The sequence below is a fragment of the Chaetomium globosum genome, genomic scaffold, assembly GCF_000143365.1.
Source record: "Chaetomium globosum CBS 148.51 scaffold_5 genomic scaffold, whole genome shotgun sequence".
NCBI lineage: Eukaryota > Fungi > Ascomycota > Sordariomycetes > Sordariales > Chaetomiaceae > Chaetomium > Chaetomium globosum.
This window is the reverse complement of record NT_165980.1, coordinates 2,217,258-2,241,604: the sequence shown is the minus strand read 5'-3', so window position 1 is coordinate 2,241,604 and position 24,347 is coordinate 2,217,258. Positions and strand designations below refer to the sequence as shown.

Sequence of the window (24,347 nt, the reverse complement as noted above, 5' to 3'; positions counted from 1 at the left end):
GGTATCTGAGCAATTAACTTCGCCGTGCTTTTACTTCTTCGGTTTTCACATGGCTTGCTGGAGACTAACAAACGCACTGCTTGCTAGGCCGACATGAATCATCATAGCTATGGCTGAAACCTCGACAATCACAACCACAACTGCCGGCAATGATGCCAAGGTCGTCGGAACAGGCTCGCTGGGCAGCGCCCCGAGTGCTCTGGCACCCACAGAGCGGGCATCACCTCCTCGGCCACCCTTGAAACAGATCTACAGTCTGCCGGCCCCGATCCGGACCTTTCCTCTCCCCACCTTTTATCCGAATAATCCAATCTCGCTTCTGCACCTTGTCTATGCGTGGTTGAGCCAAGTCTTCCGACCTCCATCACACGAGCCGTCTGTGGTGCATATAGGAGTCTGGAATCCCGAGACGCGCTCGGTACACATCTTAGACGAATCTTCCATACGTGCTCTCTGGGAGCAAGGCTTCTATGGGAAAGGAAGCCTCAGCCGAAGCGAGCCGAACTGGTTGAAGCGGGAGCTGGCACGACGGGGCTCGCCGGAAGGCAAGACCGTCAGTGAGGCACGCACCGAGCTGCGGCGAGAAGAGCGTCGCCTTGCCAAGTGGGAGAGAGCGAAAGCTGAGCTGGAGGCGCTGGAGAAGCAGAGGCTCGCCGAGACCATCGCCAAAGCTGCTGCCAGCGGAACAACCGGCCCTGGAGGAGCCCTAGACGAGCCTGTTAAGGCGGCAGAGCCCTCGGCACTTCCCGGTCCCGTTTGCCCCGTCGATGCAGAATCAAAAGAACCCGAAGAAGCTGAGGAAGAAGAGAAAACTCAAGAAGATGAAAGTGAGGAAGATGAGGAAGATGAGGAAGATGAGGATGACGAGCAAGAATCCACGCGGCAGACGACGCCCACTATCGGGGCTTCCTATCCTCAAGACCCCGACGGCCGCCAGACATATAAGGGACCCAAACCCCCTGTTGGCCCAGCAGAGTTGCTCGCCCTCCCAAACTCTTTATCAAAGCTGAACGACCTGCTGAACGGCCCATGGCTTGATCGACCTCACGAGGACACCCATGAGGTGAAAGCGCCAGTTGGCCCAGCGGAACTGCTCCTACTTCCGAACTCCCATGCGGACCTTGTCTCAAGGCCCGTCAGCGGGGTCGCTATCTTTGAGATTGGGCAAACCGCTCCTAGTCAACCGACTTTGCAGGCGACGCACGACATTAATGACCATGCGGAAGACTCCGATGCCCAGCCCAAGGTAAATGGTTACGTCAGCGGGGACGCGACCAAGGCAAGTGCCTCGACTGGCAGCAAAGAACTTGATGGTGTGTCGAGCAATGTTGTGCGCCTGAATGGGACTGGTAAAACTCCCGTCACGCCTCCTTCGTTGCCCGCGGATGGTCCCGTTTTGTGCCCCTCGGCTGCGGAATTGGAAGGCGACCTAAAGCGCCGGAAGAGCGTCCGCTTCTCACCCACGGTTGAATCAACCACCTTTTTGCATTCTGATCCACCGAGCCCTGGCCGCTCGGCCGGCGCCCAGCCGAGGAGTGCCGCCCCTGCTCCCGCGCCACCAAACGGTGGGACGGTTCCTGAGGAAGCCCTCCCTAAGGAAACCCCCGTTTCCGCTCTTCCTGAGAAGGGTTCGACTTCGAACCCGGATTCCGCGGTGGACATCGAGAACAAAGAGCATTTCCAACTCGCTCCCGAGGAAGCCTTTTTCTTGGTATTCTCTATCGGCGCCTTGAAGGTCGTAGATCCTGTGACCAGGTCTCCAATTTCTACTGAGAATCTCCTGTCTCTCTTCCGCTCACACTCCTACTTCACTCCTCGCACAGCCCACTCCCGTCTCAGGCCAGACGACCCCTTTCTCATTAACTACGCTGTGTACCATCATTTCCGGTCGCTGGGCTGGGTTCCGCGCCACGGTATCAAGTTTGGGGTAGACTGGATCATCTATCAGCGCGGGCCGGTCTTCGATCACAGCGAGTTTGGTATTATGGTCATGCCTGCTTTTTCGGATGCTGCCTGGAAAGAACATGACCATGAAGAGCTGGAGCGGTCGTGGTCGTGGCTGATGGGAGTTAACCGGGTGCTTTCGCACGTTCTCAAAAGCTTGGTGCTTGTTTATGTGGATATTCCTCCCCCAGCGGTGTTTGATGGAGAGATGCAGCGCGGCGGTATCGCGGCCGCGTTGAAAAAGTACACTATTCGAGAGGTTATGGTTCGGCGCTTCTCAGCAAACCGTAACCGGTGATGTACGAGAGCATGATGCATGGAAGGCGTTGGGGATTATGTTACTGTATAAAGCATACCGCATGGGCAACGGGGCCGGCATTTATATGCCCGAAGAATTGATTAACACTTCACACAAACGAGACTTGAGTTACTGTGACTAGAACCGGATCAGGCCTTCACTCCGCTTTTCTGCAATGTAAAGATATTTAGAATTTATCATCCGAGGACTCGTAGTCCGTACGGGAACAGATAACCCAAAAGGATGCACCGTGCCATAACATGTTTACCCACTGTCATTACACAGCTGTTCGCATGAAGGTTGTGTGCGCATGATCTTTCTAAATACACCCAAGCATCACAAAGGCAAACCTCGACGGAAGACCTTGCAAGAAATGGAAGCGTTTCACGAACCCTCCGTTAAACCCGACTTCCTCCCCTCTTAAGCACTTGGTCAACCTGGTTGAAAAGGCCATCCCAAGCACCCAGTGAGCGCAGACATGCCTCGTCAGAGACGACAATCCCCAACAAGAGCAACCCGGATAGCCTGACCTACTTAATACCTATACACAGCACCCACCCTGAACAAACCAACCTCACAGAAAACAACACTCACAAATAACGGCCCCCGTAACAATGATCCATTCCCAGCACCCAAACTCAAGGGCAGCTAATACCACCCCACTTATTCTCAGTCGCCTCTCACCAAGCCGAGTGAATCATGCCGCTGTTGCAGCCCAAGGAACATTGAACTTCCACTTGAGATTGGCGCTGTTGGCGCTGCTGCTCCCGCAGGAAGGGCTGGTCACGGTGCACGAGCCGAAGCGCCGCAGGTTCGACCAGAGCCCTCCGCACACGGCGGGGATCTTGGACGCCCCCGACGCCGGTGGGTGGCTCGCACGGTGTAGGTCTGGTAGAGGGGGTCGATGTCTCTGGCGCAGCTGGCGCTGGCGGAGGCGGGGTTGCTGAAGGTTAGGAGGGTGGTGGTTGGGGCGAGGATGGGGAGGTTGGGGAGGTGTATCTTGGGGGTTGGGAGTGTGCTTTTTTGGGGTTGGGTTTGGGTTCGCGTGGGAAGATACCTAGGTAGGTAGGTGTTGGAGATCCGTGGGAGGGCGGGTGTGATGAAAGTGGGAGTTGGGAGTCAGATATCGACGGGTTAAGAAGAGCTTACCTATATACCCGGATTTCAATATTCCGGCTTGCTCTCTTTTTTGAAACCGTTTTATCATCCCGCTTCACAACATCGAACGGTCCTATCGGAGAGACTCGTTTTGAATGAATCATCCGGCCTGGGCTGACATGGTTCGCTTAACTGTAAGGTCGTGGATTTCCGGCGTCAATAACCGTTTCATGTACTCGCTGGTCCCCTATATGGGCCTTGTACAGAGGGGGGATGAGTGGCTGAAGTAGGGTGAAGATGTTCTTACGTTGTTGTTACTACCTATTCACCCTATGATGTTGTCATGAGAATGCTGTCAGCGGGCCATTCTACATCTTGGCCGAATGTCAGCCGTAAGCCGACCAAACAACCGCCTAGCCAAGTATAGAGGAAGCCTGGGGTTCTTCTACACTGGGATACAATTTCTCGTTTGTGGGGGCTAAACTTTCTGTGATGTGGTTGTGGACCCTAGGAATGGCCCCCAAAAAAGGCCTAGGGGTGGTGTGGAGGAACGGGACGGTTGCCCCTTTGCAAACAACTTAGTTCGTATTCAGGGTGTATGTACCGGCAGAGGTGATTGGGGCTTGTTCCATCGTGTCATCCGTTTAGATTTCCGTTTAGATTACCTCTACGGTTGCTCCTGTGTGGGCGGATCTCTGGGGCTGGCCCGCTGGGCTTTCGTAGCAACCACGTGTGGGGTGGGATCGCCTCCATGTCTATTTGAGGGAGAAATAGATAAAGCTCAAGGAAACCACAGTTGAAGGGACCCAGAGGAAGGGGAATGACAATTGTGAATGCGCAAGCAGCAAGCTCGTCTGGTCTCACACGGCGAGGCTGCACGTGCTGCTTATACCAAAGAGGAGGGGTTAAGAACTTAAGAAGTGCCAGGCATTATTGGAAAGCATGTTACCGTCTTTACAGTTCCTTCGTTCAAGCTTTCAAAGGTTGGTCGTAACAGATCAAATGTTAGGCGAATCTCGACTCCTTGCTGTGAAGGAGTCGCTCCCGCCAAGGCCAGGCATGATGGTAGGCACCCTCTGGCCAAAAAGACCGAACCCACAAAGGAAACAAGAAGTAAAGAAAAGAGAAGGAAATGAAGGAAATTACGGAAAGATGAAGAAAACCGAGCAAAATAAATCCAATAAAAGAAACCGAGTAAAAAAAACAAAAAAAAAAAAAAAACAAGTACATTTTGGCCTTCCGAATGGCTGTTTTTTTTTCGTTTCTCTCGTCAAAGGATTCGCCGGCACCCACACTTGGAGTTTGGCTTTTTTTGCCCATGGTGTGGTAGGGAACCCAATTCATTCAGGGGCACGGGTGACACAAGATCCTGAGAGTGGGTTTTTGGTCTTGGCAAACGGCTCAAGCGGCAGTCTTGGCCGGTTTAAAATGAAGGAACCAAAAAAAGGCTCGCTCATGTAACGTGGGATGGGAAGATGCCTCGATATAGTGTAGTGTATATATTCTCGTCTGTTGGTCCTCAACTCCAGTTTGGACGCCGTCTTGTCTCCCCCTCCGTCTCCTTCTTTCCACTACCAACCAAGGCCAAAGAAGAAAAAAAAGACCAAAAAACCGCCGTCATGGTCCGCTCCGTCCTCTCCCTCGCCCTCGCGGCCCTCACCCTCTTCCCCTCCCCAGCGACCGCCCAGGACGGTGTCAAAGACGGGCCCAACGTCCTCGACGAGTGCGTCGCCTGCCCGTATCTGTACAAGACCTTCTACACGTGCGCCCGCAGCGTCTCCGGACCGACGCGCACCAACGTCGGCGACTGCGTGTGCCCGCCCCCCGCCGGCGCCGGCTCCGACAACGGCTGGTACCCCTACATCGAAGCGTGCGCCACGTGCCTGCCGCGAGAGGAGTCGGGCGACTTCTGGACCAACGTGGCCACCGTGTTCTGGCAGACGACGAATGAGTGCCGCGGGCCCCGCAACGTCACCACCGATGCGGACGGTGTGCTGTGCATAGGGACTGCCAAGATGGACGCTTGCCTGGCGCTGCGGGACGCGTCCGAGGGCCCGTCGTGGGCGTCCTACCGGCTGTTCGACTACGAGAAGAACAACAGCAACAAGACGAAGGTGCTGAATCTGGCGGCCTTCAAGCCCAACACGACGTCGAGCGAGGCGGCGGCGGCGTCGACCACCGCTGCGCCCGGAACCGCCACGGGACTAGAGAGTGCGTCGGCGAGCACTACGGACCAGGCGGGTACTGCTACTGGGCCGGCGAGCGCCGCGACGACGACGACCGACTCGTCTTTGGCGGCGGCGCGGTTGGGCCAGGGATCGCCGGCGGGGTATGCTTTGGGCGGGCTGGTTGTTGCTGGGATTGTTGGGCTGCTCTGACGAGAGGGAGGACAGGGAGAAGCGGTTGGATGTTTATTGTGACGATCGCGGGCATGTAATGTTAATGTTAATGGACAAATCGTGGCCGGTTTTAGAAGTGTGGGACTTTATCATTCCTGTGCAGTTTCACTGCGCCGATTACATTGTGAGTTTTAACATAGGTAGGCTCCTCTATGTGTGATTTCTACGTGCTTACTGATATAATCGATATTAACCGTGTTTGCTAAGCGCGTTTTCTGAGGCACCTGCTACTAATTATTGTTGCTAGCCACGACCCGAGAGATGCACAGTGTCTCCATGCCTAACTAGACGACCCCGCTTGCTCCAGCGCAGAAGGTGTGCAGATGGTGCTGCATAGGGGGCTGAAGAGGGCGTGAATGGAGTGTTGTACCGGGTGCCCGGACGCCCCGGGTACGCGTGGTGTCCTTGGGCTACCCTGCGGCGGTGTTAGTCCCGTGCGCCGTGTCGGGGTAAGCCGTCGGGATATATCTGAGATAACACAAGATTTGTGCTGGTATACTACCTACCACTCAAGGCAACAGCCAAGTGGATGCCGGGTAGAATGCTGTAGTTAGGTGGCCCCCCATCAAGTTATTACCCATTGGGGACGAACACAACACCCGGCTGCTCAAATCACTCAAGGACATTACTTTCAGTCTGCACAGTTACATAATTATTTCATTCCACCTATTCGCGAACTAGTAAGGTTGGACGTCTTGCTCACTTTTACACCAGTCGTAGGGGTCGCCGTCAATCAACAAGAGCGCGGGATGCAACGTGGTGGTGTTAGCCGTCACCAAAGCCTCCTTGGTTACCCTGAGCTCCTCTCTCAATACGGTTATCTCTATCTTCAGCTCCCTGACAGTCTGCTTGAGCTTGTTAACCTCGTGGACCAGCTCGCACACTCGCTCCTTGGCCTTCTTGAGATAGGGCTGTAGCTCTCTGTGGAGCTCGATGGCCACGTCTCGCGTTGTCTTGTACGCATTGCTGAGGGTTTCGGTGTGGAGGCCTACATCGATCTTGGCCGTCTTCTTGTAGATGGGCGGTTTGTTGTCCGGATAGGGATGCTTGGCGGCGACGGCTTTGGTTGCCATTGTTGATGTGCCGAGCCAGTTGAACGTGGCGGGGCTGCGGCGTTGTTAACATCTCTGTTTCGTTTTTCGCTCCTCTCTATGAGCATTTCCTACCTCTTCGCAACTCCCCGGAGGTGGTGGAGAAACAAGGAGGATTCCGGCGGGCGAGGGGTGCTATCGTCGAGGCGTGGAGCTAATCTCAGACACGGGGGACAACACCGGGACTTTTCCCCAGAACTAGACTGCCTTGAAAATTGGTAGCCAGCGGAAGAGACGTATTAAATGCAGCGTTCTGACGCCACCCAAAAGTGCGGCGGTGGCACTAGCAAGCCCTATCCTGGTGTATCCCGGCTCTCGTCGCATCACACTATCACGCATAAGGGCGGGCGCTGAGCCCAATAGTTCGCGTCTACAACATGTGAGCCTCCAGTCTGCAGCCTGCCCGTCGGACGCATTTATCCCGTTCTTATCACACGCCTTGGGTCACCGTCCACGGCCGCCCGGCCGGCTCTGAGGATGGCCATTCAGCAATCTCAACTCCGACACGATGCAGGACGTGACGACGTCTGCATGCCCGACTGGTTGTCGCCCGACGGCTCTATTGACTGGACTCATGTCGGTGTTGAAGCTAAGAGCCCAAGCCGGAAACGTGTCAATCTCCCAAACCCGGTGGTTTTCGGCACTCTTGTACAGATTACAACCAATGTTCTCATTGGTGTCTTTAATTTCATGCATTCAGAGCCTCGGGAAGAAGGGAGCGTCGGTGCCCTGGTTGCATTGACCCTTGCTTCGGGATACCTTTTTGGAAGCGGGTTCGATCAGCGACCCCCATACTTTGGGCAGCTTTGCCTTCGTTCTTGGGACAAACAAATCAATCACAAACCAGGGTAGTCGTCAGGCCTCAAGGAGATGCAGCTGTCTTGCGAATCAAATGCATTCATGTGCCGGGAGACGGATGCAATGGCAAGTGAGAGAATCAGCTGAATCACCCCGCCAAAAATGGCGCAATTAAGACCCAACCAGAGACCTTTATCCAGTATGAGGCTCTCGGAATGCCGTCTTATTTGGCTCGATACTGGTGGTTCCTCTTGGCATTTTACCACGGTAACGGGCTCTCGAAAATACGGGAGTGAAGGAATACTGGCTCAATCTGGCTGTAAAAGTACCTACCTAGGTACCTTATCTATGTACCTAAGGTAGGTCCAGTATTAATTGTACTTACCACCTTTGCTGTTCTGCTTTGCGGCTCTGCGTCCCCCACAAGGTGAATACGAGTTGTGCCAGGCCAAAGTCTCAAACATAAGCTCCATCCTTCTCCTCGTAAGCGTCTGCCGGCCATTTAGGGCATGTGTTGAGTCGAGCATCCATACTCTGGGGCCAACCACAGGTTCACAACGGCCACAAAAGACACAAGTTATCTTTGCTGTATCGATAAAACCCGTGTTTCATCCGTTACGTGATCGAGGTAGGTTCACTGCTGCCGTGATTTGTATCCCGAGTCTGCTCGCATCTAACACGTATCCTTCAGCTGCAGTAAACGGATTTGAAAGCGGACTTCAAGATGGAGAGGAAACAACTCAGCGACGACTTGCTCTCAGCAGCCACCAACGGTTACGCTGAGGTTGTTGAACTCATCCTTGATGAGCCTGAGGCGGTTGATGTGGTGGATGAGCCCGACAAGGATGGAAACTCGCCTCTTATCCTGGCGGCAACCGGCGGCCACGTGGACGTCGTGGATCTGCTTCTTGAGAAGACAGCCGCCGTGAACCGCTTAGGTCACGAGAAAATTTCACCCATCCGAGCGGCTTTGGTTGGCGGACACTCCGAGGTAGCCGAACTGCTTCTCAGACAGCCCGATTTCAGCATCAAGGCCTGCGAATGGACGCCTTTAAACTCGGCCGCCTCGCAAGGTTTCTTGAGGGTGGTGAAGCTTCTTCTTACTGCCGGAGCCGATCTAGACCAGCTGGACGATGACAACTCCACTCCGCTGCATCTCGCCTCTGCCAACGGCCATGCAATGGTGGTCAAAAGGCTGCTCCAGAAGGCCAATCGCCGGGGCCGGACTAACCCGTCTCTGGAGCTGCGCTCTGGGAGTGGTTTGACGCCTCTGATTGCAGCTGCGACCGAGGGCCACTCACGGGTAGTGCAGCTTCTCCTTGACGAAGGCGCCAACGTTGACGCTGTTGGGAAAAACAACGAGACGGCGCTCAAGGGCGCCATCAAGAATGGCCATGCCGATGTCATCAAGTTGCTATATGATTATATGAAGGAGCGACGCCCGCGGGAATACCCACCCATTGACGACTTTGAAGGCAGTAAGCTTGGGTAGGTAGGTATGCAGCAGTATCAGACTGACCTAAGGTAGCATCCCTGAAGACTCTGGCTTGAACTCTGCCGAAGAAGCATCTGGCGTGAATAGGGAAATGCTAGCAAGCGGGCCGGAGGGAGGGGAAGATGAGAGTTAGGAAACCATTAATGAGTGATTGAGTACTTGGAAGACGAACGGGAAAAGAGGAATGAGAGTACCTGTAAAAAGGGAGAGATTCTTACCATTAGGGAACGACTTGGCTAATTTTGCATTTGTTTCCAAGTTTACATTGATCTAGACCTGCTTCTGCTAGCCATTCGCCTCTCGCCCTCCTTTAGTCGCTGGATCTCTTTTTCCAAGGCGTCCTCCAGCGCTGTTTTGGGCTTCAGCGAGGGCATTTGTGAGTCTTCGGCCAAGACACTGTTCCTCAGGTGCTCCTTGAGCCACCAGATCTCTCCGGCTAGGTCCCTGCATTTGTATTCCAGCTCCCAATTTCTCGACATGGCATTTAGCAGCCTCTCCACCATGTCCCGATGCCTTTTATGCAGTTCCTTGATCGCCTGGGTCAACTTTGGGACGAGATCTTCCTTATCTGCCTCGAGCGCTGTCCTCAGCGTATGGAGCGGTTTCCCCCAGTCCTCTAGCGTTATGCTGTTTTCCAGTCGCTCTTTCAATCTCACATTTTCATCTCGCAGGTCCATGCACTCGTAGAGTCGTTCCCAGCTTTCGGATGCAAGAATGACAAGGCGGTTTATGAGTTCTTGCACGAGCTTCAAAATGCGGCGGGCCCCGTTTTGGAGCGACATGCAGATTTCATCATTTTCATGATTGCAAGGTTCTGATTCGAAAGAAGAGTGAATCTCTGCGAAAGATCTATCAGATATAATTGTTATTCAAGCTCTGTATGTGCTCAATTCTGGCGTGTCCCGAGTCCGTGATGGAGTGAGGACTAATTACAACTTACTGTAGCAAAAGATCTTCTGTATCCATGATGCGTGAGGGGGAAACCGTGAGGATGTTTGCGGATAGGGTGGGAGCAATTGGCTCGCCGCCTGCATAATTAGTTGATTACCGTTCACAATGATAAGCGCGTTGAAAGAAAAATGCTGAGTGGTTGGGCAGGACCCGGGAGTTCCTATCAAACGAATCCTGCATGTGCCCACCAAAACGTTCCTGCCCAAGGGCATATGGTCAGGTGGCATTGCGGACCGGAGGTCGCTTGTGTTAACGCCCGCATGATGCATCCAGTCAGCAAATCTTGGGCCAGCACTTGAATTTTGGATGGTACTCCACAGCACAGCAAAGCAGGTCTCCCCCATTTTTTGCCCGCGTTTTTTTTTTTAAAAAAAAACATTTAACACCGTGACACAAAGGGGACGCTGACACGATATGGATACCGAAAATAGGACCTTTCTGGAAGAGCTGCCCCCCGAAAGCGCGGATCTGGATGCAAAGGCCCGGGGCTTGAACACGAACTATGATGCGGAGTATGTTTAGAAACACTGAGTAACTAGTGCAGATATTGATGCCGTCATTGACACAATAATTGTAGCATAGTCTTGGTCGCTGGTCTTGGGGGTAACCCCGTTGACACCTGGCGGGCGAAAGATGAACAGAAAACATTATGGCCGACTTCCCTCCTTCCATTCAACATTGGCGACATCCGTGTGCGCGTCTGGACCCTCAAGTACAATTGCACCCTACGGGGCTCAGCGAGCGCAGCTCGTATTCGGGATCATGCGAACGTGCTTCTGGTACACCTCAACGACCAAAGAGAAGACGACGACGAGGCAAAGTCGAGGCCCATTGTCTTCGTCGGACACAGCTTGGGGGGAATCATCATCAAGCAGGTAACCAGCTCCCTGGCCAGCCCATGTTCTCCGGGTTTATGGTATTGATAGCATCACCAGACCATCATGTTTGCTTATAAGAACCCAAGATACAAGTATTTGTGGGAAGCCACTCGTGGGATAGTACGTGTTCACCTCGGCGGCTTTGGTCAAAGTCTCGGCAATGAACAACAAGTTGATTGGCATCTAGATGTTCTTTTCGACACCTCACTATGGCATGTCTCCTGACCTGTGGGCCGACTTTGTCCGCTACGTGCTCCAGCTTGACGAGCCCTTCAAAGGTGCCTTACCTACCGATGGTATGCTTGCCACTATTAGAGACAACAAAGACGAGCTGTCAAACATCTCCGAAGACTTCGAGAGCCGGTTACAAGACATGAGCTTTATTACGTTTATCGAGACGATGCCGATTCCACAAATGAATTGCGTTGTATGTCCACATCAATAGCGAAAGGAATGTGCAGCGCAGTCTCATAACAACTTACACTCAGAGCCCAGTTCGTAGACAAGATTCACGGCCGAATGCGTGCTCCCACAGAGGATCACAGCTTCATAGAGGGCGACCACGCCAGCATATGCAGATTTGAGTTTCAACACGATGACCCCTTCTTGCCTGTAGCGGGAGGCATAAAGAAATTGATAAGGGCCAAACCCAAGGAGATAGGTAGGTACCTAGGGAACTCGTTTTGTTTATGGCGTATCCAGGCTGATTTTCTACCAGACCGGCTCAGCTACGAAGAGAAGAAGGCGTATTATTCGCTCGCAAAGGATGAAACCCACAGCTTCTTTCTCGGCCGTAAATCTACCCCGGGAACCTGTGGCTGGACGGACGCACAGCCGGACATTCAAGCCTTCTTAGATGGCGTCCGAGGTCACCAAGACCTGTGGATTTGCGGTCCGCCAGCTTGTGGCAAGACCTTTCTGGCGAAGCACATCATAAATAAGTTGAACCCCCTGGATAGAAAGCTGTCGGGCCAGGGGCAGGGGAGACCCCCAACTGTCATCCACTACTTTGTCAGTGACTCCCTGCCTGATCGGGGCCACCTCCAAGGACTTCTGCGCGCGACAGCGCATCAGGCCCTGCGGCTTAAACCATCGCTTATGCGCCGAATTCTCTCATCCAGTTTCCAGAATTGGAATTCTGAGAGACCAATGACAAGGGAAAGTCTGGAACGAGACCTCTGGACCGGAGATATGCTGAAGTTGGTCTGGCCCGCTATCATGGCCGAGGTGACCAAGAACCACGCCATCGTGGTCGTGATTGATGGCTTTGATGAGCTCGACGAGGATTCCCGCAATTCATTTCTGGGCTGTCTCCAGCATCTTCGTGGCCAAGCAGAGAACCCGGAGAACTTACGGCTACTTTTCCTCTCGCGCGAGCTCGACGGGCTTGACGTTGCGCCGGCCCACCGGGTGGCCTTTCAGCGGTATAACATTGGGCTCGTCGAAAGCGGGCGTGATATTAGCAGAACTGTCGACGAGGCCGTCGATCGTTTGTGGAAATCAAGGAGATTCGCCCCCAGCGAATTTCGCGAGAAAGTAGGCAACCAGATCCACCTCCGGTCGGATGGGACATACCTGTGGGCGGCACTGCTTTCTCAAGACCTAGACCGCAACCGGACCATTACCTCCCCATCTGACGTGAAAACCATAATACAAGAGCTGCCACCTGAAGCACATACCATCCAGGGCTTGTACGACTACATTCTCGACAGACTTGCCACCATACCACACGTCGCGGGTATCGTCCGACAAGCTCTCCTCTGGGCATCAGTCCAGAGAGAAGGGCTCAAACCAGCAGAGTTTAACATTGCACAAGCCATTGGGCGAGCGATGGAGGATCATAAAGGGACACAAATCACGCAGGAGATGCTGAGCCAATACCTGGATGAGAAGGTCGCCATAACCCTCGACTTCCACTGTGGCCACATTGTCAAGTTCCAAGATGGCCGCCTCGAGCTTGTTCACGGCAGTCTTAAAGACTACATCATGAAAAATGGCATCCGAATAAGGGGTCCTGGTCCTCATCAGTTGACACCTGGCGTCACAATGGCAGAGCGTTTGCACGCCGAACTCGCTCGCACGTGCGTCACGTATCTGACACTGCCACCATTCCGGGATTCAGGCCTACGTCCGCAGGCCTTGACACCGCACGCCTGGGAGGCCAAAGTCCGTACGAGGCTCAAGCAGCAAAAGCTTTCGCGGTACGCCTCACTCTATTGGGACCAGCATATTCGCGACGCTGGCATGTCATGGCGCTCTGAGAAGGCAGCCCAAGCTGCGCAACGGCAGCTCAACGACGACAGGACGGAATATGCAAAATGTTGGACCGAAATCTGGTGGCTATTTCGGTTGTGGCCGACGACACAGTTCCCCTCAACCTCAGCGTCTCCAGTCGCAGATATCCTCCCTCTGGATTATGAGGAAAGTATGGCTACTGCTACGGAATCCACAGCCCTCACGGTATTGGAGGGTTCTGACGGTGGTCGTAGAGACAGCGCAGCTGCCACTACGGAATTTGCAGGCCTCAAGGCAATGGAGGGTTTTGACGGTGAACGTTTGGATAGCATGGCTACCACTACGGAATCCTCAGTCCCAAAGGCATTGGAGGTTTCTCACGATGACGGTATGGATAGCGCGGTTACCGCTACGGAATTTGCAGGCCTCAAGACATTGGAGGGTTCCGACCGTCAACGCATGGATAGTGTGGCTGCCACTACGGAATTTACAGCCCTCAAGGCGTTGGAGGGTTCTGACGGTGAACGTATGGGCAGCGCGGCTACCGCTACAGAATCTTCAGTCCCAAAAGCATTGGAGGGTCTTGACGGTGACCGTATAGATAGCGCGGCTGCCGTTACGGAATCTACGGTCCCAAAGGAATTGGAGGAATCTGACGGTGACGGTATGGACAGGATGGCTACCGCTGCGGAATCTTCAGCCCCCCAAGCATTAGAAGGACATGACGGTGAACGTATTAGCATCGCAACGTCGGAGGATGGCTCGTTTATATCTGCAGAAGGCAGGGAGTCCGACGAGCAGGCATTGCCCCCGCCCGGACAGCCTCAGACTGCCAGCGGGAGGACGCGCCGGAGTAGAGTCCGCCGCCTTTTGGGAAGCGCGGGCCTCACGGCCGGGGTCCAGCCGGGACAGAACACTGAACCGAGTCACTTGGGCTTGCGTTCGCCGCCGGGTGAAGGTGGACCATCTCCCGAGGACCAGAAAAAGGAGACGCCGCCTGCTCCGCTTTCAAAGCGGAGGCTTGGGTGGATGAAGAGGGTGAAAATGGCGGGAGCGATAATAGGTACGCCCAAAGTTTCAACTCCATCAATATGTTGACACCCTGCCTGGACAGTCGGCGTGTACTAATCGGCATTTACAGTCGGAGGATTCTATGAACCTCCGGACGACGAAAACCGCACTCCGCGCGCATCACGGGGTAGAAAATAAGGGCTGTATGGCAGTCGGGGTTTCTTGTCAAGCACATGCGAGCTTCACATTTAATTTCCATGGTAACAGTTAACTTCCACTCATCTTGCTCTGTCATGAGGACTGGAGTCATGAACCTAAACAAATTACACAATCTTCCCCCTGCAGCCCCTCGATATTGTGGTCACTCACCCCTTGTACCGAATCCTGCCTCCCATCATCCGAGAGAAGTGGGACCAACGCGACTGCTTAACCGCCTTCTCCGATTCGCACTCCACGGGAACCACTCGAGGAACTGGGATATCCTTCTGCAGTAGCTTAACCGCATCCTCTAATTTCCACTCAATGGGAACCACACGAGGAACTGCCATGTCCAGACGCAATGGTTGTGGGGTGGGGGTAGGGAGAGCTAACGGGACTGTCGCCGGTTGGGCTTTGGTGCTGAGGTCGCGATTTTCAGGGTCCGGGAGAAGAGGTTGTTCGTGACTCGGCATAACGGAGGGCAACCCATTCATGTTGCTCCGAGTGTTTCCGGTAGGGTTGGCGGACCCCTGGTGCATGGGAGGAGTGTCGATATAGATCGGCCGGCCCAGGATGTTGCCGACCCGAATCTTAGGAGTTTGGTCCATTTGAATCGGCCGTTCTGAAACTCGGGGCTCAGGCACCTTCTTGATTACCTTTCGGATGAATGAACAGACAAGTTCGAAACCAGGATGGTCTTTATCATTGAACTGACACATGGAGAGGTGGTCGGCTTCAATGGGCATTTCCTCCTGTTGGAGACCAAACATGCGTGTGCTCATCATGGGGACAACCAGCTGGCCTGTGCTTTTCATTTTTTGTGTCTCATACACCGTCTTGATGGTGTAATTTGGCGCGACGTGGACGAAATCCTCGCTGATGTCGACCAGGCCCCGCGAGTTCTGCGTCATGGCCTCGACCAGGGTCGACGGCTCGCCCTTGGCTTTACTTGACACCTTCCCCAAGGCCTTCGCAATGGAAAGCCACTGGTTTCTGTCGGCGCCAAAATGTGGAGTGCCAAAGAAAATCTGTGGTGGAGAAAATGTTAGCGACGCGGCAAGACGGAAAAGGAAAAGTTTGGCTTGAAACCCTTACAAGAGTGTGTGGTCCGCCGAAGCGATCGTTTCATATCTCGTCCCTTGTTGTTGGCGGTAACACATGGCCTTGCTTGACAATGAGTTCCGCCCTAGACAATGGGCGAGGAAAAATGGATGGGACGTCTCTCGTCTAGATCTTCTACGCCGCAGGTTGGAGGTGGGTGAGGAGTGCTTTGGCGTTCCCCCTGATGCCGGCGACGGAGTCGTTTTCGTAGACTGTCCCCCCTGTATCCAAATGATAGGACCCTAGATGTTCGGTTGTGTCTCTGGTAATAAGTCCCGGGGCCAGCAGACTGCTACTTTGGGATCTTTTGGCATCGGTGTAAGTCCAGCTCCCGACGGGGTCGCCGTTCAGGCCGTGGACGAGGACCAAGACTATCACAGTTCCTTTAGCAACGCATCTGTTGGAAGGCAGAGAAGGCCCACTTACTCTGCTTGACTGGTCCCAGGGTCGTTGTAGGACCTTAAAATTCATGTGTTTTTTTTGGGAAAACAATATGGTGGTTGTCGAGATTGGATTTGCCTTTTGTCAGTCCGCAAAACCCGGCCCCGGGATTTGGGGGGGGGGGGGGGGGGGTGTTAAGGACTCGGAGAACTTTGATGGCTTTGGGCAAAGGGAATGTGTTGGAAAAGTACGACGCTCAACCGGACCGTACGGGATTCGAATATATACATGTCCCGGAAACGCGAAGACCAGAAGATACAAGACATAAGCAAGTACGGTTGCGTTCCGCCCTGAGCACGCCGCGGGCGGCAACTGGAGACTGTCCAGAACTAAGCCCAGCGACCACAACACATCAAATGAAAAGCCCAACCCGCGCACAGCCCACGGGCCCGTGGCAGACGGCTATTTGTCAGAACTAGAAATTGCAGGAGACATAAACTAGACCCCAACACTCACCGGAGGCCCAAAGGTCCCCATCTCTCCGTGTCCGGAAGCGACAGGCCACCGTCATCGTTTGAGCGCCAGATCATACCGAGTACATGCATGATGGACCAAGGGGCTCGGAGGCTCTTTGCGGCACGGCCATGAGGCTATCCATAGAGCGAGAGACGGGTGGCAGACAACCCGTTTGATTCGCAGTCAACCCCCCACCCAGCTCAGACCCAACCTGAGCCCGACTGTAATGCCGCGCCTAATACCTACTTGGTTGGGTACATGTACATCTACTTTTGGCAAGGCTTCGGCACTTGGGCGGTTGAGCTGGAAACTACATCAAACTTTACTCGCTCTGTACCTTACCTACCCCGCCTTCTTCAATGTTCAGTCCCTACTTGTAGTGTTCTGTAAAGCCAGCCGATTATTCCAAACTCACAACTCGCTTGTCGCTGGCCATCCCTTCCGGTCACGTACCAAACTTTACAATTACCATGGGCTGGAGAGAGAGCTGGTTTCCTTGGCGTCGGAGGCCGGCTCCTGCGGCGGGCGACGACCAAAACGGCCAGAAGAGCCGGGGAGATGTGAATCACGAGTTGCTACGCGGTAAATTCCAACCGCAGCACAATACAATACACACTGCCAAACGGTCCTCTCACATCGACGCGCCCTTAAAAGATGTGAATCACGAGGAGCCCCACGGCAAAAGCCAACATGGAGAGGCTATACTACACACTATCAAGCTCCCGTCGGACATTCAGGCAGTACCCTTAGAGTTCGTGTTCCACCACTTGATACATAAACCATGGTTGACTCCAGGCCACTAACCACTGACCCGCGAGAGCAGTATTGTGGCCATCCATGGACTGAATGGCCACTGGGAAAAGTCTTGGACGAACCCGCAGGACAAAACCTTCTTGTGGCTGAGGGACCTCATACCGACCAAGTTCCCGGGAGCCCGCATCATGAGCTTCGAGTACAACGCCCAAGCCATCGCAAGTATTTCTCCTGCCGGGGTACGAGACCACGCCGCCAATTTAGTTAAGCTTCTCGTGGACGAGAGGGAAGACCTGGTGAGTCCAGTCCGCACACGACTGAAGTCGTGCTTCGGGTTTGCTGCGCTGCGGAGGGGGTGGGACCAGATGTGCTGACGTCTCCTTTTTGTGTACACAGGAGGACAAAAACCGCCCTATTCTTTTCGTCGTACACAGCCTTGGAGGCATCATCGTCAAACAGGCAAGACCGCTTCCACTTCCCCCCTCAGAACCCCTGAAACTGAAGAGTTTGTTGCTAACACCCAAGCTGTTGCCTCCCGCCACAGGCGCTCAGGAAAGCCACTGACGAAGGAAAGAAGAAAGGTCCAAGCCAAGCAGACGCCTTGGACATTTCCAACTCGACCAAAGGAATAGTCAGTTCCTCTCCCCATAATTAAGCAACCATTGATCGTGCCCGAAACTTGGCCCTAACGTAATATGAACACACAGGTCTTCTTCGGCACCCCGCACCGCGGCTCCGAAGCCGCAAAATGGGCCAGTATCGTCGCCGATGTTGCCTCAGCTGTCCTTAACCGACCCAAATCCCAGCTGCTCGAAGCGTTGGAAACAAACTCGGACGACCTGACGGAAATCTCGGAAGATTTCAGCCCGCTCGCGTCGCGCTACGCTATCGCGAGCTTCTATGAGTCGAATGTGCATCGCGGTTTGGGAACAGTTGTGAGTGCCCCCCTTTCAACTTGTTTGGATATGTGGGTATGTGTTGGAAAAGCGTTTTGTTGACCACAGGGCTCTATTATGTTGGGGGTTTAATAGGTCGTTGGTAAGGCCTCTGCGATTATGGCTTTGCCACACGAGGAGACTTTCATGCTCGGCGGCGACCACTCGTCCATGTGTAAGCTGGGGAGGGACGACCGAAGGTGGAATACGGTATGGAGAGCGATGCGGCGGTGCGCTAAAGGGGTCGATGGGTGAGGTGGATTCGGGCGTGTACATGTATGGGTGGTGGTGGGAGTGGGTGGCTGGGCCCAAAGGGAGGCAGAAGAAGGAGAGGGATGTCACTCGCTTGAATAAGATCTCATATGTTCGACACAATGACATTTCATCACGGGAGGCTATACCCTATACTACCCTCACGCTGTTCTCCCAGAGCGCTTACAGACCATATCTTGTCTTGAGATGCCTCCACCAATCCTTCATCATCAAGATGTCAAACTCGGTAATCACAGTCGAAGACCCGGCATTCATGATGAAGTTGGTAATCCCTGTGGGAGTCCAATCGTAGAAGTCTGCAGTCGGATGATCAGTCATTGGACCCTTTGTAGTGGAATCTTGGGAGGGGCTCAGGAGAGGTGTGACCCTAGTCTTGGGGAGGAGACGAGGATTAAACTAACCGTCAAGAGCAAATGTATGGCCAATCTCGTGAAGGAGAATATGAATAGAATCCGCGTTGAGATTGTCCATGAAATAAGAACGGCCGATTCTCTGACCCCAATCTCCGCCTGCGCCCCCCTCGAAGCCTTCTGTGAGCCAAAGCGATTGGTCTATTGTTTATTTTTAGGCCGACTATTAGCGTGTGCACGTGTGTATCTTGAAAGAGAGATTGACTCTTGGTAATCACTCACCATAATGTCTAGCAGCACCGCCGGCGCAAGATTCATAGTTCCCATCTTGATGGAAGAAGCGTCCACAACGGGGATCACATTCCGGGGCCCCAGCTGAGTCCTTTGTGGTATATACATCAATCCCACTCGTTGCACCTTGCAGCAAGCTCGTGCTGTTGACTGCCCACCCTACCACTTTGACCGGTATGGACGAGTACGGGAACCCATCAAAGCCTGCGAGGCTGTCTGTCCATTTGTTGACGGACTGCTGCAAAGCCTTCTCAACGGCCGCACGTTGGGCAGCAGTGACGGGCTGTGAGCTTTCCCAGCGGACGCAGAAATTGAGATGGCCTTTGTTGGCCATGATCTGGTCGTAACCATAGTTCTTGAAGCCGAGTGGGTCGTTGTATGTCGACATTTGGTGGTCCCATACCTGCTGGAGAGGCGTCACAAGGTTCGAGGGGGGGTTCCATGTGCTTTGGCGCCTGGATAGGGGAATCGCCGCTTCAAGATCGCTAGCGTCGGGGTGCTCATCAAAACGGCACACCTTGGTCGCGATAGGAACGGGGACTGGACTGGCAGATACGTGAAGTACCGCTGTCACCGCAGCGACGGTGAATACCGAGCTCTTCATGGTGGCGAGTACGGCGAAGGGTTGACTGGTTGACTTTGAAAACGGTGGCAAGTTCCAAGTCTTTGATATTTAGTTAGTCGTTCTGATATCCAGAAAACATTATCAAATGCTAAACAGGCACAGCCAAGAACGCACAGGGAAGTCAGATGTCCATGACGGAAACCTAGTACATTTCAGGGTTTCTTTTTACAAGAACTCACAACATAGTGGAGAGTACACACCCCCCGGCCGGTCTGCCCTGGATTGATTCGTGGACATGGACGATGGTTGTTTCGAAGAAGAAATTTGACCGGTTTCAGCACCCTACACTGTAGAATACGGGCATCAATCGCTCCACACCGGGGTGGAGAGTGTATGGCTTGGCCGGAGCACCTACTTCCGGGGAGATCAAGTCCACCACTAGGAAAAGATCTTGACCTAAGATTCGGGGAACCAACCTAATTCGGAGGATAACAGTTCCGCCACCGAGTCTAGGGAATGTGAAGGACCACCGACGGAATCGATTGTCATTCCGACACTTCGGTGTATAAAACCGCGAAATAGGGGTCAACCAGATATACGGCGTTATCCCAATTCCCAAATGTTCAAGTTGCCCACAATAATCAACGGTGGCTCGAGGTTAGTGTTCTGCGTTAGAAGTATCGCTTCGCTGTAGCACTCTTAATAACATGCGAGTTTCTCAAATTCTGGGCCTTGCTCTCAGCCTCCTGGGCGGCGCCACGGCTAAGGACATTTATGTTTCTCCAACAGGCAATGGCTCAGGAACGCTCGAAAGCCCCTATGGATCTATCCAGACGGCCGTCAACGCCGCTGCTGCTGGCGACACTATTTTCCTTCGAGGAGGCACATATGCGCCGTCTGCCAATATCCAGGTCGGGAAGAGTGGAACCAGAACGAAGCCCATCGCCGTGCGGCCCTACCAGAATGAGAAGGTGATCATCGACGGGGATAACATGCCTGGGTAAGTGAGCGTGCGCCATAAACAGAGATAGATCATCACATTTTGACACAGAACCTAGAACCCCAAAGGAGCTTAACGAAGCACTGCCAAATGCCGAACGAGGAATCTTCCATATCCAAAAGGCCGAGTACTGGGCTTTCTACAACCTCGAGTATGTCAAAACTGGGTCCTTGGCAGTTTCAACGGCTCACACAATGATTCAGGTTGATCAACGGGCCCTACGGAATTTACGCCCGTGATGCCTCCCACAACTACTACGAGGGGCTTTCGACGCACGACAACTACGAAACAGGCTTCCAACTCGAAGGCGCCTCCGCGAACAACACGGTCCTGAACCTCGACTCGTACCGAAACCGGGACCCCCGCAAGAACGGCGAGAGCGCCGATGGCTTCGCCTGCAAGAGCGGTTCGGGCGAGGGCAACGTGCTCCGCAACGCCCGGCTCTGGGACAACGTGGACGACGGCCTCGATTTGTTCATGTTCGGTTCCCCCGTGGTCATGGAAGAAGTCTACGCCTGGGGAAACGGCTACAACCGGTGGGGGTTCACCCCGTTCGAGGGAGACGGCAACGGTTTCAAGCTGGGCATCACCGACAACCCGCCGGCCAACCACGTGGTCCGCAACTGCATGGCCTTCGCCAACATGAAGAAGGGCTTCATCGACAACGGCAACCCGGGCTCGCTGACGATGGAGCGCAACACGGCGTGGAACAACGGCGACCTGGGCTTCCACATGCGCAGCTCGTCGTCCACCCTGCGGAGCAACATTGCCGTAGCCAATGTCGGTAGCGCGCAGGTCAGCCTCATCAGCTCCGTCTCCGCGTCGGGCAACTCCTGGCAGTCTGGGTCCTGGTCCAACAGCTCGTTCGCGAGCCGAGATCCCGCCACGCTTAAGGGTGCGCGTGGTTCGAATGGCAAGGTTAAGCCGAGTGACTTTCTGCTGCCGACGTCTGGAGTTGCTATCGGAGCGTCTACGCAGCAGGAGGTCTGAGGGGGTTGAGGGAGGGGGGTTCAAAGTGATAAGGCCGGCTGATGATGAGGAGCTGAAGACCGGATGGAGCGCTGGGCTGTTGTGCGGTGTTCAGGCATCTAATACCTAGAATACGAGCGGAGCTCTGAGTCTGTACCTGCAAAGTATGTGGCTTCGACGACCCAATGCATGTCATTGTGTCCACTGGGACACCAGAGCCGGGCCCCCAAGCATTATGCCTGGAGGAACTCCAGGTTCCTTAGGTCGGAAATGCCATGGCTTGCTGTAAGCAAGACCAATGCCTGGAGGAACGTGCGAGGAACGAGTACTTCCGGAAGGTTCCTTTTCCGACCAAAACCATGGTATGCTCCAAGCACGGACCACTTCCGCCCCATAAAACGCACCATAAAAAAAAGCCGTTCCATTTCTCCCTGCAAACTGTGAAGATTTACTGTCATTATCCTAACGATTGTGGAAGCAGTCATGTTGCTTTGTCTGGAGGAACTTGCCTCTGACGATGAGCGCCTCGAATGGATGGATGGATGGAATTTATTTCGCCCGGAGGCACTGGGCCTATAGGGCCTTAGCACGCTAACTACATCCGGATCAAATCGGTTTGCCTTTAACTCGTACAAGCCCCCTACTTCTTCCCTCTTTCTCGCTGCACCATTTACCTCTTGCCTTGGTTGTTGTTAGCAGATCAACTTGGAGGCTACTTTCTCCAAGTGTTCAGCGTCCTATCTTCAGCAGCTAAAGCGGGACCTGCTGGTTAAGGCTCGTGGTTGAGGCTCGTGGTGTTGAGTGTCGGCTTCTTCTACTGTGACTGGTCTAGACTCTCCTCCTCATTCAGCTCCAGCCTTCCTGTTGCCATTGCGTATTTGATCGTCGCCCTGACTGCCTTCATATCTGGTGACCAATGCCTTGTATCTGATGGCGCTTTCCCTCCCAGATAGAACGAGAGGCTTCCTCGTCTTGCCACTGTGCATTGCAGCATGTCTTCCCTCAGAGCTGTCCATCTCACGCATCGGAAAAGAAAGTGTTCCACTGATTCCCTCGCTTGTCCACAGGCACAAAGGTCTGACTCGACCGCCCCAATCCTGCTCAAAAAACCGTTCAGTCTCGCCATTCCGGTTCGGAGCTGCGCCAATACGCAGGCCTCCTTTCGCTTCAGCTTGTCATAGAGATGGCGCGTGTGCTTGCCTGGTAGTGCTGCGTCCATGGCCTTTGAGAACTTGCCCACGCTTACAGGTAGAACTCTTGTCGCCCGTTGTCTTTCCATTGCCAGCCTCATCGCGGTAGACTTGGCCTGGGGTATTTGGGAGTCGGGTGTGCGTCCTTGCTTCGACGCTCTCTGGGCTGCTGCCTTGGCATCTGACCCCAGCGCGAAGTCAATCTCCGCTGGTATCCACAGAAAGTTGACCGAGTTCCCTCTTTGTCGGTGCAGCCTGGCCAAGTCGTAGATTTGCCGTATGATGCTTTGGCCGGATTGCTGCCGCGGCTGTCCAACTGCTGCCAGCGCTGACTGGTTCCTAGTGATCACGGTGATGTGCCTGTGGCAGATGCTAGCCGGTAACTTCTCCAGGGCCATTGCGATGGCTGCTAGCTCTGCTGTATATGGGTTCTGCTCTTCCCTTGTCCCAAGAACAACAGCATAGTTTGTCACAGTCTCGCTAGTTCTGTTGAAGAGAGTATCCCGTGCAAGGCCGCCCATGCCAACAATGCCCTTCTTTACGGATGAGCTGGTTGCGATCACGATTCCCGAAATTTTGTTGACCATCTCGGCCGCCTTCCCTCGATCGGCTTCGAGCGTCGGTCGTAGGCGAGGTACCCAGGGCGGGACGGCGTATTCCTGGATTGTCTCCATCCGGTCAACTCGTACTCCTTCGGCCACACGGGCAATTTTCTGCAGCGGAGATACGAATCGTACGGTGTTCCGGACTTTCTTCATGGCAAGGGGATGCGTTCCGGGCAGCGTGTGGATGTTGATCCACAGACTGGCTGCCGCCTGGGCGTGTCGTTCTCGTACGGGGTAGATGCTCGCTTCAGCTTCCACCACGGCTGTTGCCGCGGTTCGAAAGGCTCCCGTGATGGCCAGGGCCCCGATTTTCTGCGCCCTGTTCAGCCAGCTCAGTGCCTTTTCCCCGCACGCATGCATCCAGACATTGGCAGCGTAGTCCATGACCGGGGCTACTGTCGCAACAAATAGCTGTCTCGCTGTCCGCGGGGAAAGCATCTTCAGCCTCTTCAGGGCCAGAGCGGCTGCGAGGCCCTTAGCTGCCGTCCTAGCAATGTGCTGCTTGTAGCGGAGTTCGCGATCCATCACGACACCTAGGATTTTCGCACTTTCCTTCGGTTTGACCACTTCGCCTTTGACCGAGAACGGTTGTTCTGAAAATCGCTCCATGTTCCTCGTGAAGTGTATGATGGCTGTCTTTTCGCCTTCAAACTGCGCACCGCTCCGTTTCTCCCAGTCAAGGGCTTTGTCGATGATAGCTTGGATTCCAGTGCGGTTCGACTCCGCTGACGGGCCCGTTACCCAGGCAGTGTAGTCGTCCACGAAGGCAATTGCGCCTCCGTTCGCGTCGATCTTGTGCTGCACTAGGTCGGCGTTGAAGAAGAGGAACAACACTGGAGACAGCGGCGATCCTTGCGGAAGACCCGCTTGGGGCAGCTCTTGCCGTCCAGATGTGAACCCGTTTACGGCAATGGTCGCTGTGCGCTTGGAGCAGAAGGCGTCGATCCACTTGACCAGGGGTTCAGGTATCCCCTCTTGCCTTGAGCCTCTGGAGAAGCCTGTCTTTGAAGACCCCATTGTAT

At 54.1% G+C, this 24,347-nt stretch overlaps 11 protein-coding genes across 11 annotated transcripts; 6 read left to right on the top strand and 5 right to left on the bottom strand.

Moving 5' to 3' along the window:
• Window positions 1–109: 109 nt before the first annotated feature.
• Window positions 110–2,242, top strand: CHGG_07561 (uncharacterized protein; the record flags this gene model as incomplete). The annotated part of the gene is made up of 1 exon (XM_001225216.1): window positions 110–2,242. The coding sequence occupies one exon, from the start codon at window positions 110–112 to the stop codon at window positions 2,240–2,242; it is 2,133 nt and encodes a 710-aa protein (XP_001225217.1).
• A 2,717-nt stretch (window positions 2,243–4,959) lies between these two features.
• CHGG_07560 (uncharacterized protein) lies at window positions 4,960–5,867 on the top strand (the record flags this gene model as incomplete). The annotated part of the gene is made up of 2 exons (XM_001225215.1): window positions 4,960–5,669; window positions 5,843–5,867. The coding sequence occupies 2 exons, from the start codon at window positions 4,960–4,962 to the stop codon at window positions 5,865–5,867; spliced, it is 735 nt and encodes a 244-aa protein (XP_001225216.1).
• A 152-nt stretch (window positions 5,868–6,019) lies between these two features.
• CHGG_07559 (uncharacterized protein) lies at window positions 6,020–6,812 on the bottom strand (the record flags this gene model as incomplete). Its single annotated transcript, XM_001225214.1, has 2 exons — window positions 6,020–6,207; window positions 6,443–6,812. The coding sequence occupies 2 exons, from the start codon at window positions 6,810–6,812 to the stop codon at window positions 6,020–6,022; spliced, it is 558 nt and encodes a 185-aa protein (XP_001225215.1).
• A 1,540-nt stretch (window positions 6,813–8,352) lies between these two features.
• Window positions 8,353–9,120, top strand: CHGG_07558 (uncharacterized protein; the record flags this gene model as incomplete). Its single annotated transcript, XM_001225213.1, has 1 exon — window positions 8,353–9,120. One exon carries the CDS (start codon window positions 8,353–8,355, stop codon window positions 9,118–9,120), a length of 768 nt encoding a protein of 255 aa, XP_001225214.1.
• Window positions 9,121–9,383: 263 nt separating this feature from the next.
• CHGG_07557 (uncharacterized protein) lies at window positions 9,384–10,089 on the bottom strand (the record flags this gene model as incomplete). Its single annotated transcript, XM_001225212.1, has 2 exons — window positions 9,384–9,972; window positions 10,064–10,089. 2 exons carry the CDS (start codon window positions 10,087–10,089, stop codon window positions 9,384–9,386), a joined length of 615 nt encoding a protein of 204 aa, XP_001225213.1.
• A 399-nt stretch (window positions 10,090–10,488) lies between these two features.
• On the top strand, window positions 10,489–14,285 carry CHGG_07556 (uncharacterized protein; the record flags this gene model as incomplete). The annotated part of the gene is made up of 5 exons (XM_001225211.1): window positions 10,489–10,586; window positions 10,652–10,949; window positions 11,001–11,072; window positions 11,140–11,379; window positions 11,655–14,285. 5 exons carry the CDS (start codon window positions 10,489–10,491, stop codon window positions 14,283–14,285), a joined length of 3,339 nt encoding a protein of 1,112 aa, XP_001225212.1.
• Window positions 14,286–14,563: 278 nt separating this feature from the next.
• Window positions 14,564–15,968, bottom strand: CHGG_07555 (uncharacterized protein; the record flags this gene model as incomplete). Its single annotated transcript, XM_001225210.1, has 2 exons — window positions 14,564–15,424; window positions 15,924–15,968. The coding sequence occupies 2 exons, from the start codon at window positions 15,966–15,968 to the stop codon at window positions 14,564–14,566; spliced, it is 906 nt and encodes a 301-aa protein (XP_001225211.1).
• A 1,367-nt stretch (window positions 15,969–17,335) lies between these two features.
• Window positions 17,336–18,647, top strand: CHGG_07554 (uncharacterized protein; the record flags this gene model as incomplete). The annotated part of the gene is made up of 4 exons (XM_001225209.1): window positions 17,336–17,443; window positions 17,855–18,082; window positions 18,179–18,257; window positions 18,592–18,647. The coding sequence occupies 4 exons, from the start codon at window positions 17,336–17,338 to the stop codon at window positions 18,645–18,647; spliced, it is 471 nt and encodes a 156-aa protein (XP_001225210.1).
• A 272-nt stretch (window positions 18,648–18,919) lies between these two features.
• CHGG_07553 (uncharacterized protein) lies at window positions 18,920–19,600 on the bottom strand (the record flags this gene model as incomplete). Its single annotated transcript, XM_001225208.1, has 3 exons — window positions 18,920–18,928; window positions 18,988–19,080; window positions 19,160–19,600. 3 exons carry the CDS (start codon window positions 19,598–19,600, stop codon window positions 18,920–18,922), a joined length of 543 nt encoding a protein of 180 aa, XP_001225209.1.
• A 668-nt stretch (window positions 19,601–20,268) lies between these two features.
• Window positions 20,269–21,551, top strand: CHGG_07552 (uncharacterized protein; the record flags this gene model as incomplete). The annotated part of the gene is made up of 3 exons (XM_001225207.1): window positions 20,269–20,561; window positions 20,620–20,712; window positions 20,765–21,551. 3 exons carry the CDS (start codon window positions 20,269–20,271, stop codon window positions 21,549–21,551), a joined length of 1,173 nt encoding a protein of 390 aa, XP_001225208.1.
• Window positions 21,552–22,344: 793 nt separating this feature from the next.
• CHGG_07551 (uncharacterized protein) lies at window positions 22,345–24,342 on the bottom strand (the record flags this gene model as incomplete). The annotated part of the gene is made up of 1 exon (XM_001225206.1): window positions 22,345–24,342. The coding sequence occupies one exon, from the start codon at window positions 24,340–24,342 to the stop codon at window positions 22,345–22,347; it is 1,998 nt and encodes a 665-aa protein (XP_001225207.1).
• Window positions 24,343–24,347: the final 5 nt, after the last annotated feature.